The sequence below is a fragment of the Cetorhinus maximus genome, chromosome 10 (genome assembly GCF_964194155.1).
Source record: "Cetorhinus maximus chromosome 10, sCetMax3.hap1.1, whole genome shotgun sequence".
Lineage (NCBI taxonomy): Eukaryota > Metazoa > Chordata > Chondrichthyes > Lamniformes > Cetorhinidae > Cetorhinus > Cetorhinus maximus.
This window is the reverse complement of record NC_135888.1, coordinates 20,449,732-20,464,094: the sequence shown is the minus strand read 5'-3', so window position 1 is coordinate 20,464,094 and position 14,363 is coordinate 20,449,732. Positions and strand designations below refer to the sequence as shown.

At 46.3% G+C, this 14,363-nt stretch overlaps 1 protein-coding gene across 1 annotated transcript in view; it reads left to right on the top strand.

Moving 5' to 3' along the window:
* LOC144686132 (uncharacterized) overlaps positions 1-14,363 on the top strand; it is a 35,193-nt gene that overhangs the window by 17,709 nt on the left and 3,121 nt on the right. The window contains exons 12-14 of the mRNA XM_078551277.1: positions 4,670-4,894; positions 7,846-8,052; positions 10,659-10,980. Coding sequence (XP_078407403.1) covers positions 4,670-4,894; positions 7,846-8,052; positions 10,659-10,980 — 754 coding nt within the window. The remainder of the gene's footprint in view (positions 1-4,669; positions 4,895-7,845; positions 8,053-10,658; positions 10,981-14,363) is intronic.

Sequence of the window (14,363 nt, the reverse complement as noted above, 5' to 3'; positions counted from 1 at the left end):
TGAAAGATTTAGATGAGGGTGTGGGTAGATTGGAAAGACGTGAAGACACTCAAGTGGAGCATAAATACCGGCATGGACAGATTGGGCCGAATGGCCTGTTTGTGTGCCATATATCCTGTGTAATCCTATCTTGTTATTCCACAAATTACAATCCAGGAATCACCATTGGCAATATCACAAGCACCAATGATGGTTCCTTTAGTTAAAAACAAAAAACTACTGCGGATGCTGGAAATCCAAAACAAAAACAGAAATACCTGGAAAAACTCAGCAGGTCTGGCAGCATCGGTGGAGAAGAAAAGAGTCGACGTTTCGAGTCCTCATGACCCTTCAGCAGAACTGAGTAATATTAGGAGAGGGGTGAAATATAAGCTGGTTTAAGGTGGGGGGCGGGGGGAGAGAAGTTGAGGGTGTGGTGATTGTGGAGATAAGCAAGCAGTGATAGGAGCAGATAATCAAAAGATGTCACAGACAAAAGGAACAAAGAGGTGTTGAAGGTGGTGATATTATGTAAGAAAATGTGCTAATTAAGAATGGATGGCAGGACACTCAAGGTACAGCTCTAGTGGGGGTGGAGTGGAAAGACTGACAAGGTATTAGTTGTAGATTTAAAAATAATGGAAATAGGTGGGAAAAGAAAAATCTATATAAATTATTGAAAAAAAAACAAAAGGGAGGGGGAAGAAACGGGGTGGGGATGGGGGGAGGGAGTTTAAGATCTAAAGTTGTTGAATTCAATATTCAGCCTGGAAGGCTGTAAAGTGCCTAGTCGGAAGATGAGGTGCTGTTCCTCCAGTTTGCGTTGGGCTTCACTGGAACAATGCAGCAAGCCAAGGACAGACATGTGGGCAAGAGAACAGGGTGGGGTGTTAAAATGGCAAGCGACAGGGAGGTTTGGGTCTTTCTTGCGGACAGACCGCAGGTGTTCTGCAAAGCGGTTGCCCAGTTTGCGTTTGGTCTCTCCAATGTAGAGGAGACCGCATTGGGAGCAACGAATGCAGTAGACTAAGTTAGGGGAAATGCAAGTGAAATGCTGCTTCACTTGAAAGGAGTGTTTGGGCCCTTGGACGGTGAGGAGAGAGGAAGTGAAGGGGCAAGTGTTGCATCTTCTGCGTGGGCATGGGGAGGTGCCATAGGTGGGGGTTGAGGAGTAGGGGGTGATGGAGGAGTGGACCAGGGTGTCCCGGAGGGAACGATCCCTACGGAATGCCGCCAGGAGGGGTGAAGGGAAGATATGTTTGGTGGTGGCATCATGCTGGAGTTGGCGGAAATGGCGGAGGATGATCCTTTGAATGCGGAGGCTGGTGGGGTGATAAGTGAGGACAAGGGGGACCCTATCATGTTTCTGGGAGGGAGGAGAAGGCGTGAGGGCGGATGCGCGGGAGATGGGTCGGACATGGTTGAGGGCCCTGTCAACGACCATGGGTGGAAAACCTCGGTTAAGGAAGAAGGAGGACATGTCAGAGGAGCTGTTTTTGCAGGTAGCGTCATCAGAACAGATGCGACGGAGGCGAAGGAACTGAGAGAATGGGATGGAGTCCTTACAGGAGGCGCGGTGTGAGGAGCTGTAGTCGAGGTAGCTGTGGGAGTCGGTAGGCTTGTAATGGATATTGGTGGACAGTCTATCATCAGAAATTGAGACAGAGTGGTCAAGGAAGGGAAGGGAAGTGTCAGAGATGGACCATGTGAAAATGATGGAGGGGTGGAGATTGGAAGCAAAATTAATAAATTTTTCCAAGTCCAGACGAGAGCATGAAGCAGCACCGAAGTAATCATTTATGTACCGGAGAAAGAGTTGTGGGAGGGGGCCGGAGTAGGACTGGAACAAGGAATGTTCCACATACCCCACAAAGAGACAGGCATAGCTGAGGCCCATGCGGGTACCCATAGCCACACCTTTTATTTGGAGGAAGTGAGAGGAGTTAAAGGAGAAATTGTTCAGTGTGAGAACAAGTTCAGCCAGACGGAGGAGAGTAGTGGTGGATGGGGATTGTTGGGGCCTCTGTTCAAGGAAGAAGCTAAGGGCCCTCAGACCATCCTGGTGGGGGATGGAGGTGTAGAGGGATTGGACGTCCATGGTGAAGAGGAAGCGGTTGGGGCCAGGGAACTGGAAATTGTTGATGTGACGTAAGGTGTCAGAGGAATCACGGATATAGGTGGGAAGGGACTGGACAAGGGGAGAGAGAAGGGAGTCAAGATAACGAGAAATGAGTTCCGTGGGGCAGGAACAAGCTGACACGATCGGTCTGCCGGGACAGTTCTGTTTGTGGATTTTGGGTAGGAGGTAGAAGCGGGCCATCCGAGGTTGGGCGACTATCAGGTTGGAAGCTATGGAAGGAAGATCTCCAGAGGAGATGAGGTCAGTGACCTGCGGTCTGACCGCAAGAAAGACCCAAACCTCCCTGTCGCTTGCCATTTTAACACTCCACCCTGCTCTCTTGCCCACATGTCTGTCCTTGGCTTGCTGCATTGTTCCAGTGAAGCCCAACGCAAACTGGAGGAACAGCACCTCATCTTCCGACTAGGCACTTTACAGCCTTCCGGGCTGAATATTGAATTCAACAACTTTAGATCTTAAACTCCCTCCCCCCATCCCCACCCCGTTTCTTCCCCCTCCCTTTTGTTTTTTTCAATAATTTATATAGATTTTTCTTTTCCCACCTATTTCCATTATTTTTAAATCTACAACTAATACCTTGTCAGTCTTTCCACCCCACCCCCACTAGAGCTGTACCTTGAGTATCCTGCCATCCATTCTTAATTAGCACATTTTCTTACATAATATCACCACCTTTAACACGTCTTTGATCCTTTTGTCTGTGACATCTTTTGATTATCTGCTCCTATCACTGCTCGCTTGTCCCTACAACCACCCCACCCTCAACTTCTCTCCCCACCCCCCCACCTCCTCCACCTTAAACCAGCTTATATTTCACCTCTCTCCTAACTATACTTCAGTTCTGCCGAAGGGTCATGAGGACTCGAAACGTCGACTCTTTTCTTCTCCGCCGATGCTGCCAGACCTGCTGAGTTTTTCCAGGTAATTCTGTTTTTGTTATGGTTTCTTTAGTGCTGGCATTAGCCCGTTTGTTTTAAATAGCTTAATGCTTCTGCTGATCTAGTGACACAGACACAGGAAATGTTTGCCCGCTCATATTGACCCCCCGGGTTTGATACTATAGAAAGTCCAAACTGAGCAGTGCGGTGTATTGCACTGTCTGATCTGTGCCACAAGATGGCCCTCATTTACAGAGCTTACCAGGGCGTCAAGAGACAGGGACCAGCCGCTGCAACAACAACTTGCACTTTCCATAGTGAAATATCCCGAGGTGCTTCACAGAAGTGTAATCAGACAAGGTTTGACACTCAGCCATATAAGGAGATATTTGGACAAGTGACCAAAAGCTTGATCAAAGATGTAGATTTTAAGGAGCATCTAATAGGAGAAGAATGAGGTAGAATGTTGGAGAGGTTTAAGGAGAGAATTCCAGAGCTTAGGGCCTTGGGAGCTGAAGACGCGGCTGCCTGTGGTGGGGTGATTAAAATGTGGGATGTGCAAGAGGCCAGGGTTGGTTGAGCACAGAGATCTCTAAGGGTTGTAGAGCTGGTGGAGGTTCTAGAGATAGGGAGAGGTGGCTGCAGTCCAGCACTGTGCGGCTTCTAGTTGTCGGATCTACATATCTGGGGCAAGTGGCTTCAAACCACATTGGCTGCAGTGTAAGGAGAACTGCAACTTTACTCACTGGGCAGGACTTGAAGAGTTTGTTTTGAATGGAATAGGAACAGGAGAAGGTCATTCAAGCGCCTGCTGCAGTTATGACACTCATGGCTTATCTTTACCAGCTTTTCTCCGTATCTCTTGATTTGTTTTTATTCATTTACGGGATGTGGGCTTCGCTGGCTAGGCCAGCATTTATTGCTCGTCCCTAGTTGCCCTTGAGAAGGTGGTGGTGAGCTGCCTTCTTGAACCGCTGCAGTCCCCGTGGTGTAGGTACAGCCACAGTGCTGTTAGGGAGGGAGTTCCAGGATTTTGACCCAGCTACAGTGAAGGAAAGGAGGAATGGTTCCACTTGCCAAACAAGCTATCAATCTCAACCATCGATGGCTCCTGGGAAGGGAGAGTTCCAGACTTCCACGACACATTCATGTGGAGAAATGCCTCTTCATTTCACTCCTGAATGACCTGGCTCCAATTTTAAGATGTGCTCTCTTGTTCTGGATGCTCCCCACCAGAGGAAATAGCCTCTCAGTATCTAACCTATCAAATTCCTCGGTCATTTTAGGAGGATCACCATTCATCCTTCCAAACAGAAATAATAGCCAACTGCTCCTTTCCAATTTGACCCATGAAACCCTTGTATCAGCCTGATGAATATGCACTGTACCCCTAAACAGTACCTAATCTCACAAATTATTTGCCTGATGCTTTCATTTAGGTTTCTCCATTATAAAAAGTGAGTTTATCTTTTGTGGTACAGAATACTGCAGATTTCTCCTCTCTGCCTCTCTACCAAATGATGTGGTCGTTATCACACTTTTGCCTTTGTACATAAATTGCCTTCCGCATTTCCTGTGTTACAACAGTGGCTGCACTTCAGAAAGTACTATTTAGGACAACCTGAGGTTGTGAAAGGCGCTATACAAATGCACATTCTTTCCTGTTCCTCAGCAAGAAGCCACAAGGGCCCAGCCCCATCCTCAGCATCTGCAGGTCCTTGAAACGTCACATGTCCCCAGCCCTCAGCCGCTATCCGTGCATCAGCCGAGCAGTGTCATAACCAAACGGCAACCAGTGGGATTGCAGGCCAAAGCAGTGCAGCAACAGTGCCAGGTGGCATCTGCCGTACAATCCATAGGTATCCTCCAGGATGTACTTCAACGGAATGATGTTCAGGTAAACTCTGGATTTTATTTGGGTCATTTCGTACGAATGTTCGTTCCCCTCTCACCCTCGCACACTGCCCCACGTTTCCTCAACTGACAAGAATCGGCGAGCAGTTGTTTGCAGGTTTCTGACAGTCGCACTCTGTCACCTAGCATTGCCAGCTGTAGCTGGGTGGGGAGCGCTCTTGCCACTGAGTCAGAAGGTGGTGGGTTCAAGTTCCATTCCACTGGATCTAGGCTGGCACTTGAGTGCCACGCAAAGGGAGTGCTGCACTGTCGGAAGTGCTGTCTTTCGGATGAAAAGCTTAAACTGAGACGCTGTGTGCCCTCACCGGTGACACTGCTTGAGGAAGAATAGGGGAGTTCTCCCCAGAGTCTTGGCCAGTATTTATCCCTCAGTCATCTAATATGGTCATTATTCTATCTGTTTGTTGTTTGCTGTATGCTGCTGGTGGCTGCACTTCAAAAGTCCTTATTGGTAATAAAGCACTTTTGAGACACCCTGAGGTCATGAAAGTTGTTATAGAAATGTTTCCCCGGATACTGGATGGGAGAGGAATGCGACGGCTTGCCTCTGATTTCTGTTCCCTCACTTCCACTTGGCACCTTCCTCCTGAGCAGGCCATGGTTTGGAACTTGCCAAGAAGGGCGTGGTAAACATAGACATGTTTTCTCCCACTGGAATGTACTGCCTGAAAGGCGGAGATGGAAGTAATTCCCAGTAACTTTCAAATGGGAATTGGGTCAACACTTGTAAAGGGAAAGGCTGTGAAGAATGAGCAGGGGAGTGCGACTAAGTGGACAGCACAGGCACGATGGGCCTCCTTCTGCACCATAAGATCCTACGATCCACTTAGTGGCGAGCTGCGTTGATAGGACAGTCTGCTGTGCCCTGGCGTTGATTTGTTAAAGTCACACAGAAACGTGCGCAAAATAACATTGCAAATGGTATGTGCGTCTGCTTTCTGTCCGCAAGCTGCCTCCTGTTGTTGTTGTTGTTGCAGTTTTGCTTTGCTTGTGCCTTTATATCGATGTGTGTCATTGAGGCTCGGAGAAGTGGTCAGTTACAATGGGAACTGCCTGTATGAACAGGCCCACATCGTGTAGGCAGCGCAGCGCTTGCTACCACTTCCTGCTCACCACTTGTTCTCAGGTGTGGTGTAAAGAGGCACCGGGAGCCTCCCATACTTTACAAATCGTTCAGATGGGGATCTTGTGGCACAGACTTTCATCTCATTTAAACCCCCTGGGTTTGTTTTCAGCTCCCAGCTGCCTGCCCTCCCTTCTCCATATTCCTTTCCCAGAGGTGATGGTTGGGGCGGGTGGGGGGGGGATCACATCACATCCATTATACCTCATCTAATATAACCGTGTAGTGTCAAATAAGTTTTATAAAATGTTTGAAAGCTCGCTAGGAGAAGTGGGTGTTTTTTTTTGTCCTGCAGTAGTTTAGAAGGCAGTGGGTTCATGTCTCACCCCAGGGTCTTTAGCACAAAATCTAGGCCAATATCCCCGGTGCAGTAGTGAGGGGTGCTGCACTGTTGGAGGTGCATCTTTCGGATGAGACATTAAACTTTGAGGACCCGTCTGCCCTCTCAGGTGGAATGCAACAGACCAGGGATGTTCTCCACCAGTGTCCTGGCTAAAGTATATCCTTCAGTTAGCATCACTAAAAACTGATGACCTGGCTATTTCTGCATTGCCCTTTTGTGGGATCCTGCTGTGTGAAAATTGTTGCTGCATTTCAGCAGTGCCTATACAGTAATAAATTTCATTTATATAACGCCTTTAGCATAATAAAATGCTCAAGGGTGTTTTACAGGAGCATTGTGAAACAAAATATACATGAAAATTAAGGACCTGATTGCTCGTAAAGCGTTTTGGGATGTCCTGAGGTTGTGAAAGGTGCTACAGAAATGCAAGCTCGTTCATTCCATTGAAAGCTCCCTTTCAAGTCTTTGGATTATCTTGGCGCTGAACAGATGCACCATTTGACACCTCGACCGCTCCTGGAGACCTTGTTTTAGAATGACAGCAGCAATGTCAGAAGTTGCAGTCCTCTCAGCACATACAAAGCGGGTAGCAGCTGACAGTCACTGTCCGTTGCTGTGTGGAGGAACTCTTATTTGTTTGCCTAGTGTCTCCAATGCCTCCGGGGGTCCTGTGAATGGCTCATGTCTCTGTGAATGGCTCTGATATTTACAGCAGACTGAGGATTGACACAGTCTTTACTGTACTTCAAACCATAAGTTGTGACATGTTCCCTTATTCCCAGATGTGCTCACTTCCCGCTGGTCTGTTTGCACTCATTGTTTACCTTTTAGAAGTTTTCATTTTTGAACCGCTGAATTAGATGTTAAGTCCAGGCGGGCGGCACAATAAGTGAACTGTTAAAGTAAAGTGTTGTAGGTTCCTTCATGTGCTTCAGTGGGGAAATGAATCAGTGCTGTGGTACTGAGCTTTTTAAAAAGTCCTGGCATTTATATAAGAAAGAGAGACTTAGATACCCCTACATAGCACTTTTCGCAACCTCATGACATCACGTCACTTTTAGAACAATGGTGAGGACACTGCTCTTCTTAGAAATAGTGGTGGTGGGGTCTTTCATGCCCGCTGAGAGGGCCTCGGTTCAAGATTTAATCCAAGATAGCATCTCTGACAGTGCAGCATTCCCTTGGTGCTGTACTGGAGTGTCAGCCTGGGTTTTGTGCTCAAGCCTCTGGAGTGCAAACCTAAGCCCACAGCTTTCTGACTGAGTTGGGAGCGCTACCCACAGAGCCATGGTTGGTACAATTATTGTACTATCAGAGTCTCAGTCTGTATCTGCCGTGCTATTCCTGATTATTTACGGAGGGACTAGAGGGGACTAAATAAACCCTCAAGATTTTCACTTATTTTCTTTCTTGCTCCCAAAACAATAAAAGGGAAAAATAAATTGTTCTGTTTTTTTTTTAAATTTAGGTTGTAGTTCAAACCATGGATCTGCCTTCTGGTATAACACTACAGAATGTCGGAAACCTGAGACCACAATCTCAGGCAGCCTTGTTGTACAGCGTTCCCTCACAACCTATCAGCGGCTATAGCAATGAACAGTGCGCAGCCCCTCCCGACCTCCGGAACGTAACGGTTCAGGATTCAGCTTCTCATCCTGTCAGCCAAGGACCTCTGGTGAGTTTTTGTTATGGTGTTGGGGGGTTGAATTTAACAGTGTAACCAGGGCCTAATGTCTAGTCAGCAGACAGATGTATTCTTCTAACATCTCCCACCCGCTATTTTAGTGGCTGCATTCATTTCAAACGGGCTGAGGTCTCCAGTAAAATGTTAGACATTTGGCCACCAACAGTAATTTCTGTGTTTACGTCTTCATACGTCTGTAGGGCTAAGCTGGTAATATGCTACGAAGGAGTATTTGTTGTCAATTTGCTGTTGTGTTGATATTAAAGCAGTAATGTCACAGTACAGTTTAAATCCAGTTTTCTCCTCCGCAGCTTCCCATTCGTAATCGTGAGCTGATTCAAACCTCTGCTGTCTGTAGCCTAACTTGCTCCAAATACTCTTCTCCAACCGCCTCTGTGCTCGCTGACCTAAGCTAAAAATTCTCATCCTCGTGCTACAATCCCTCCATGGCCTCAGCTCTCCCTATCTCTAACCTCCTCTGGTCCTACAACACCCTGAGAAATCCAGCCTCTTGTGCATCACCCTCTTCCTTCGCTCCACAATCAGCAGCCGTGCCTTCAGCGGCCTAGACCCTAAGCTGCAGAATTCCCTCTTAAAAGCCTCTCTTCCTCCCTCTCCTCCTATAAAATGCTGCTTAAAATCTAATCTCTTTGATCAAGTTTTTGATCACTTCTCTGAATATCTCCTTATTTGGGTTGTTGTCAAATTTTTTGCCTGATTACGCTCCTCTGTTGGGCCTGGGTCCTATTGTTGATACCCAGCATACCCATGATCAGTGACAGGGGAGATCTTCAATTGGTCACTCTTTTCGGTTGCTTTTTAATACACCAACCCGTGTGAATCCCATTTTCATCAGCACGGGCTGGAGGCACTGCTCAGCAACAGGTGAAGCACTGGAATATCGACAGCAGCCAGCCAACTTATACCTGTCCATTCGGAGGTATATTGCCCACTGACTGCTTCACAGTCGGCAGCTTGTGGTAGATTGTGAGGCTGCTTTGTAACCAAATGCCGATGAGTTGAATCCCAGGGAATCCGCCCACAGGTTCGAGTTAAGCGGAACTTTGTGATAGCTGAGGAGGCCCCACTCCCACATGAATGCTTCTCTGTGCAACCTGATATGTCTACGGAAGCAGTCTGTGTCAAAAACAACAGATTCAAATGCCAAATGAAAACACAGTTTAAAGAAAAAAGTAAATGGGTGAACAAGTCTTTATTCAGTTTGTTCACACCTGACCATGACCTGACCTTGTAAGGGTTGGAGCTTTGCATTGTTAAATGTCGGGAGTTAGCTCCAGAAAAACTCTGTAATCCTTTTCTGCTTAGCATTCTCCGCACCGCCTTCAGACGTGCGCGATACAGTCCATGCAGTCGAACATGCTTTTGTGCTGCAGTGTGAAATCCCGGAGCATCTCTACATCAACTGACCCAGGATGGTCGCCTTGTGTTTCATGATGATGGACAGACTGAGTGGTGGGATCTCCCACTCCTTTTGCAATGTCCGCTTTCCACTTCACGCCACGGTTTTCCTTTTGCTGTATCAACTTCGCCTTCTCTCCAATTGACAATGCTTTTAACTTTCTCAATTTAGCCATAGCCACATACTTGCATGTTCTTCCACAGCGAGATCTCCATGTCAAATGATGACTTTCCCAGCGCTCCATGATTTCGTGCTCTCCTGTGGTCTAACTCCGCTGTGATTGTCATATGACCACGTCAACCAAACTTAAGACAAGTTTGGCTAACCTGGAGTTACTAGTGCTGAATTTCAGCTTACCCCAGGCAACGTTCTATGGGATTTGCTATTCTACTGGCGGGAATGGTTGACAACCTTCGACTAAACCAGAATTTCATGTCATCCCAGTTTGACTCATCATGATTTCACTGTGTCTAACATTCCAGATCTGAAAAATGTATCCCCTTGGGGCAGGGGATTAAAAAGTAGAGAAATAGCCCGACCATTTATAGTGGGGTGTCTCATAGAAAGACTTGCATTTATATAGCACCTTTTCAGGACATCAGGATGCCCCAAAGTATTTAAAGGACAATGAAGTGTAGTCACTGTGGGAAATGTGGCAGTCAATTTGCATGCATCAAACTCCCACAGTGATGTGATAATGACTAGATAATCTGTTTCTCGTGATGACAGTTGAGTGATAAATATTGGCTCGGACACTGGGGAGAACTCGCCAGCTCTTCTTTGAAATGATAGATTTTTAAACAGGAACTTAGAAATTGCTAAGTGAAAAAAGACCATGGATCTAGTTTGTTTTCTAACATCTCAGTTGACACATGATCCAGTGATAATGGAGTTATTGACTAATAGTCACTAATCACAGTGATCAATCTCTATCAATGAACATACAACAGCCCCAGACATGAGGTGAGGAAAACAGCCCATTGGGGGAGAGCTTTGGGAACCGTAGATCCAGTCAAACCGGTTCCTCCCAAGCCATACTACACTCACGTCATGTCTCAGAATACTGAATACGATGGTGGTGGTGAATATATCTGAATATTGAGACTGCAGTACTGTTTTAGCAGATTGTTCCTTTAATTGCATCCTTTAAAGAACATTATTGGATCTTTTAATCCAGGCTGTTCAGAGGCAAAGCTGTCAAGATCAGCAGAGGAAGCAGCCCCAGCAGATTGGTTCTCTGCAGCAGGTAGAGTCCGGGACCCTTGAAAGCTTAGTAACTGGCTGTAACCAGTTGGAGGCACAGCAAGAGGCCATGGCACATCTCCAGCATCTTCCAGTTCAGGCGGACTCTTTGACTCAGTGCCGCAGCAGAGACGAGCAGCCCTGGAAACAGCCAGCTCCTTCAAACTTTCAGCAAGTTCCACAGCTGACCACAGTAACTGGGGATTGTCAGACACCTACCAACAGCGCCAGTGCACAGACAGGTTGTGCCACCACGGGTTAGTACAGTGTTGTATGAAGTAACCTGGTGACACTACCTGTCACTTCTAGAATACTTGAATCTATAAAATGTACAATTAAGATGATGAATCTAACAAAATCGGGCTTTAAGAGAGACGAAGTTAAGTCATTGTGTGTGCATGCTTGTATGTGAGTGTGTGTGTTCCTCCATGTGAGTGGGTGTAAATGTACTATCTATCAATAACATCACAGCTGAAGTTGCTTCTTACACATAACTGGGGAACAGAGGAGGGGAGAGAGGGTTGGAGCAGGGTGGGGATGAGAGTGAGACAGGGGGTGAGGGCAGTTCAGGGATAGCGTAGGGCAAAAGGAAAGAGTGGGGAGGGGTAGGATGGGGCAGGGGAGTGGGGACGAGGTGGCTGGGCGGGGGGAGTCTGTGGATCATGGGAAAGGAGGAGAGGATTGTCAGTATGAGTGTGCATGAATTAACAGATAAAGGACCCTCTGTACCATCACTTCATGCTAAAAAGGACAGCACTGGCATCTGTAACACCCCAAATCTTGATGAAAGTATTCTTCTTTTCCTGAGTTTTGGCCAGCTGTTGCCACTTAGCAAACACTGAGGTAATGATTCTGGTCACATAAATGACTAGCTATAAAGCAACAGCGGTGCCCATCAGCAGCTACACACATGTAGAGGGCTCCAACCTCCAGACAGTCTTTATTCTGATTCTTTCTCCCTGAGATGATGGATGTTAATCACCTTCCAGCAGCTCTCACTGAACCCACTTTCAGAGAGTTGACCTGACATTTGGTATTGGAGAAAGAAGAAACAAACAGTTCTGGTTTCATTATTTTAAATGCTTTTTACTGTTAGGGGCTCTTAGCCAGGTGCAGTATGCGAGATTGACCTCCCCGCAGGCAATAAGAGCTGTAAACCAAGTGAAGGAACAACAGGTAAGATGCTCATTAAGTGGGGGAACTTGAAGTAGTTACTTAAAGCCATAAAACCTTTGCAATTGTTGTACTTGAAAGTGTTTGTCACTTACTAGGAGTTGAATTTGGAACTCTTATCTTTCAGCTACATAGGTCCTAATCTCTGGAATTCTCTCCCTAAACCTTTCCACCTCTTTCTCTTCCTTTAGGACTCTCTTTAAAACTTACTACTTTGACTAAGCTTTTGGTCACCTGTCCTAATATCTTCCCCTTTGGCTCTATCAATTTTTGTCTGATTATGCTCCCGTGAAGCACCTTGGGTCATTTTATTATGTTAAACAACAACTAACTGCATTTATATTGTAGCTGTAAGACAGAAGCCTAGATTGTCTCCTGCTGTACTCACTGTGCCCAGTTACTGTAAAGTCCTTAATGCTCTCCAGCCTTGGCACAGTGGGTAGCACTCCCAGCTCTGAGTCAGCAGCTTGTGGGAGGTACCATCTTGCTGATGCGAAGTTAAACTGAAGCCGCTCTTGTCCTCTCAGTTGGACGTAGAAGACCCTGCGGCCACTATTTCGAAGAAGGTAGTACAGGGGAGGTCTCCCAATATCTATCCCTCAATGTCACTTGCAAGAACAGATAATTAATCTCTCAGGACTGAACAAGATAGCAATCAGGAGTAGCATCCCTAGTCTAGTGTGCCATTGTATCAACTCAATCAACTCTGCATAACACGTCACAAATGGGGAGTGAGAAGAATTCCCAGCTAGTTCTTTTATTTTGCTGATGTTGGTGGAGGGAAGAATGTTCCTGGGACAACTCTGAGGCATTGTCATGGGATCATTCATATTTACCAATAGGTTCAAAATCTCACCTGAACCAAAATTCTACAAGGTAAGTGGCCACCATGTCAACTCGACAATGGTATTCTCAAATATTTATTTGTAAGAACTGACGCCAAAGCAGAAAAAGACCAAGTCCCCTGCGCGCTAGGTGCTGTTGCATGGTACAGCATCGATATTACTTCAAGACTGTGGCCCTCTCCTTCACTCTTTTTTTGTCTGGTTCATTTTAAAATTTAAGATTCAATGGTCAGATTTCTTTGAGACGTCAGGCCAAGACGATGTGGTTTAATGTTCCTCTGTCCACTGAGGGGAAAGAACAGGTTGATTATTGTAAAAGAGGATTATTGTAAAACCAAAATGCAGATGAAAGTTGTAGCATGTTTTGAGGTCAGAGTGCGGGGTCCATGAGTCTCTAAAAGGGAGGTGCACTTTTTAAAGACATTTCTCCCCTGCTCTACACAAGGCTCCATCAGCAGGTGGCTGGTTGATCTCCCTCGTGCTAAATGCGCTCTTCAATGTGGAATTGAGGCATGGAGCCAAAACAGGTGACACGTGTGTGTGTGTGTGTGTGCGTGCGCGAGCGAGTGCAAAATTGTCAGGGAAAGATAGCAGAGGGCTCAAATGTGGTTTCCTCATACAGTTGAATATCCCACTCATAAGTGAAGATTCGACGAGGTACTGAAAGGCAACTGGTGCCTTTTGGAATCAAATCCCAGTAGAGTCAGAGGAGGGAGAAAAATGCTGAGGGGCATGTGGGGCAGTGACTGGACGGGGAGTGGAGGGGTAGGGGAATGGTCACTGCTTCAGTAACTTGTCCCTTTATATCGGCAGGTGGTTTAGTCTATGCTTTAGCTTTGTACACAGTGGCCCATTGAATACCTTGGTACAAAGAGACAGTGTGAGCTGGAGCCAAAGTATTCACAAACTTACAGCACTGCAAGTGTGGCCAAGGTACAGTTACTACAAAAGACTTTAGATTTCAGCACCTTGTGTATGATGGTTTAATATTAACTCATGGTACGACACAGAGGGAGGCTATTCAGCCCATCGTGCATGTGTCAGCTTTTTGAAATTGCTACTCAGTTAGGCCCACTACCCTGCACTTTCCCCACAGCCTTGCAGATTTTTCCCTTCAAGCTTGTATTCAATTTCCATTTGAAAGTTACTATTGAATCTGCTTCCATCATCCTTTCAGGCCGTGCATTCTAGATCATAACAACTGGTTCTGGGTGGTAAAGTGGCAGATGGATTTTAACAAAGAGAAGTGTGAGGTCATACGTTTAGGGAGGTCAAACAGTTACAGGGATTACACAATAAATGGGAATATACTAAGAGGGGTAGATGAAGTGAGAGATCTTGGCGTACAAGTACACAGGCCCCTGAAGGCAGCAGTTCAAGTAGACAAGGTTGTAAAGAAGGCATTTGGAATGCTCTCCTTCATTGGCAAAAGTATAGAATATAAAAGTAAGGATATAGTGTTGGAATTGTATAAAACACTGGTGAGGCCACAACTGGAGTATTGTGTGCAGTTCTGGTCACCACATTACAGGAAGGATGTAATAGCTCTGGAGAGAGTGCGGAGGAGGTTTACAAGAATGTTGCCAGGGTTAGAAAAGTGTAGCTACGAGGAGAGATTGGAT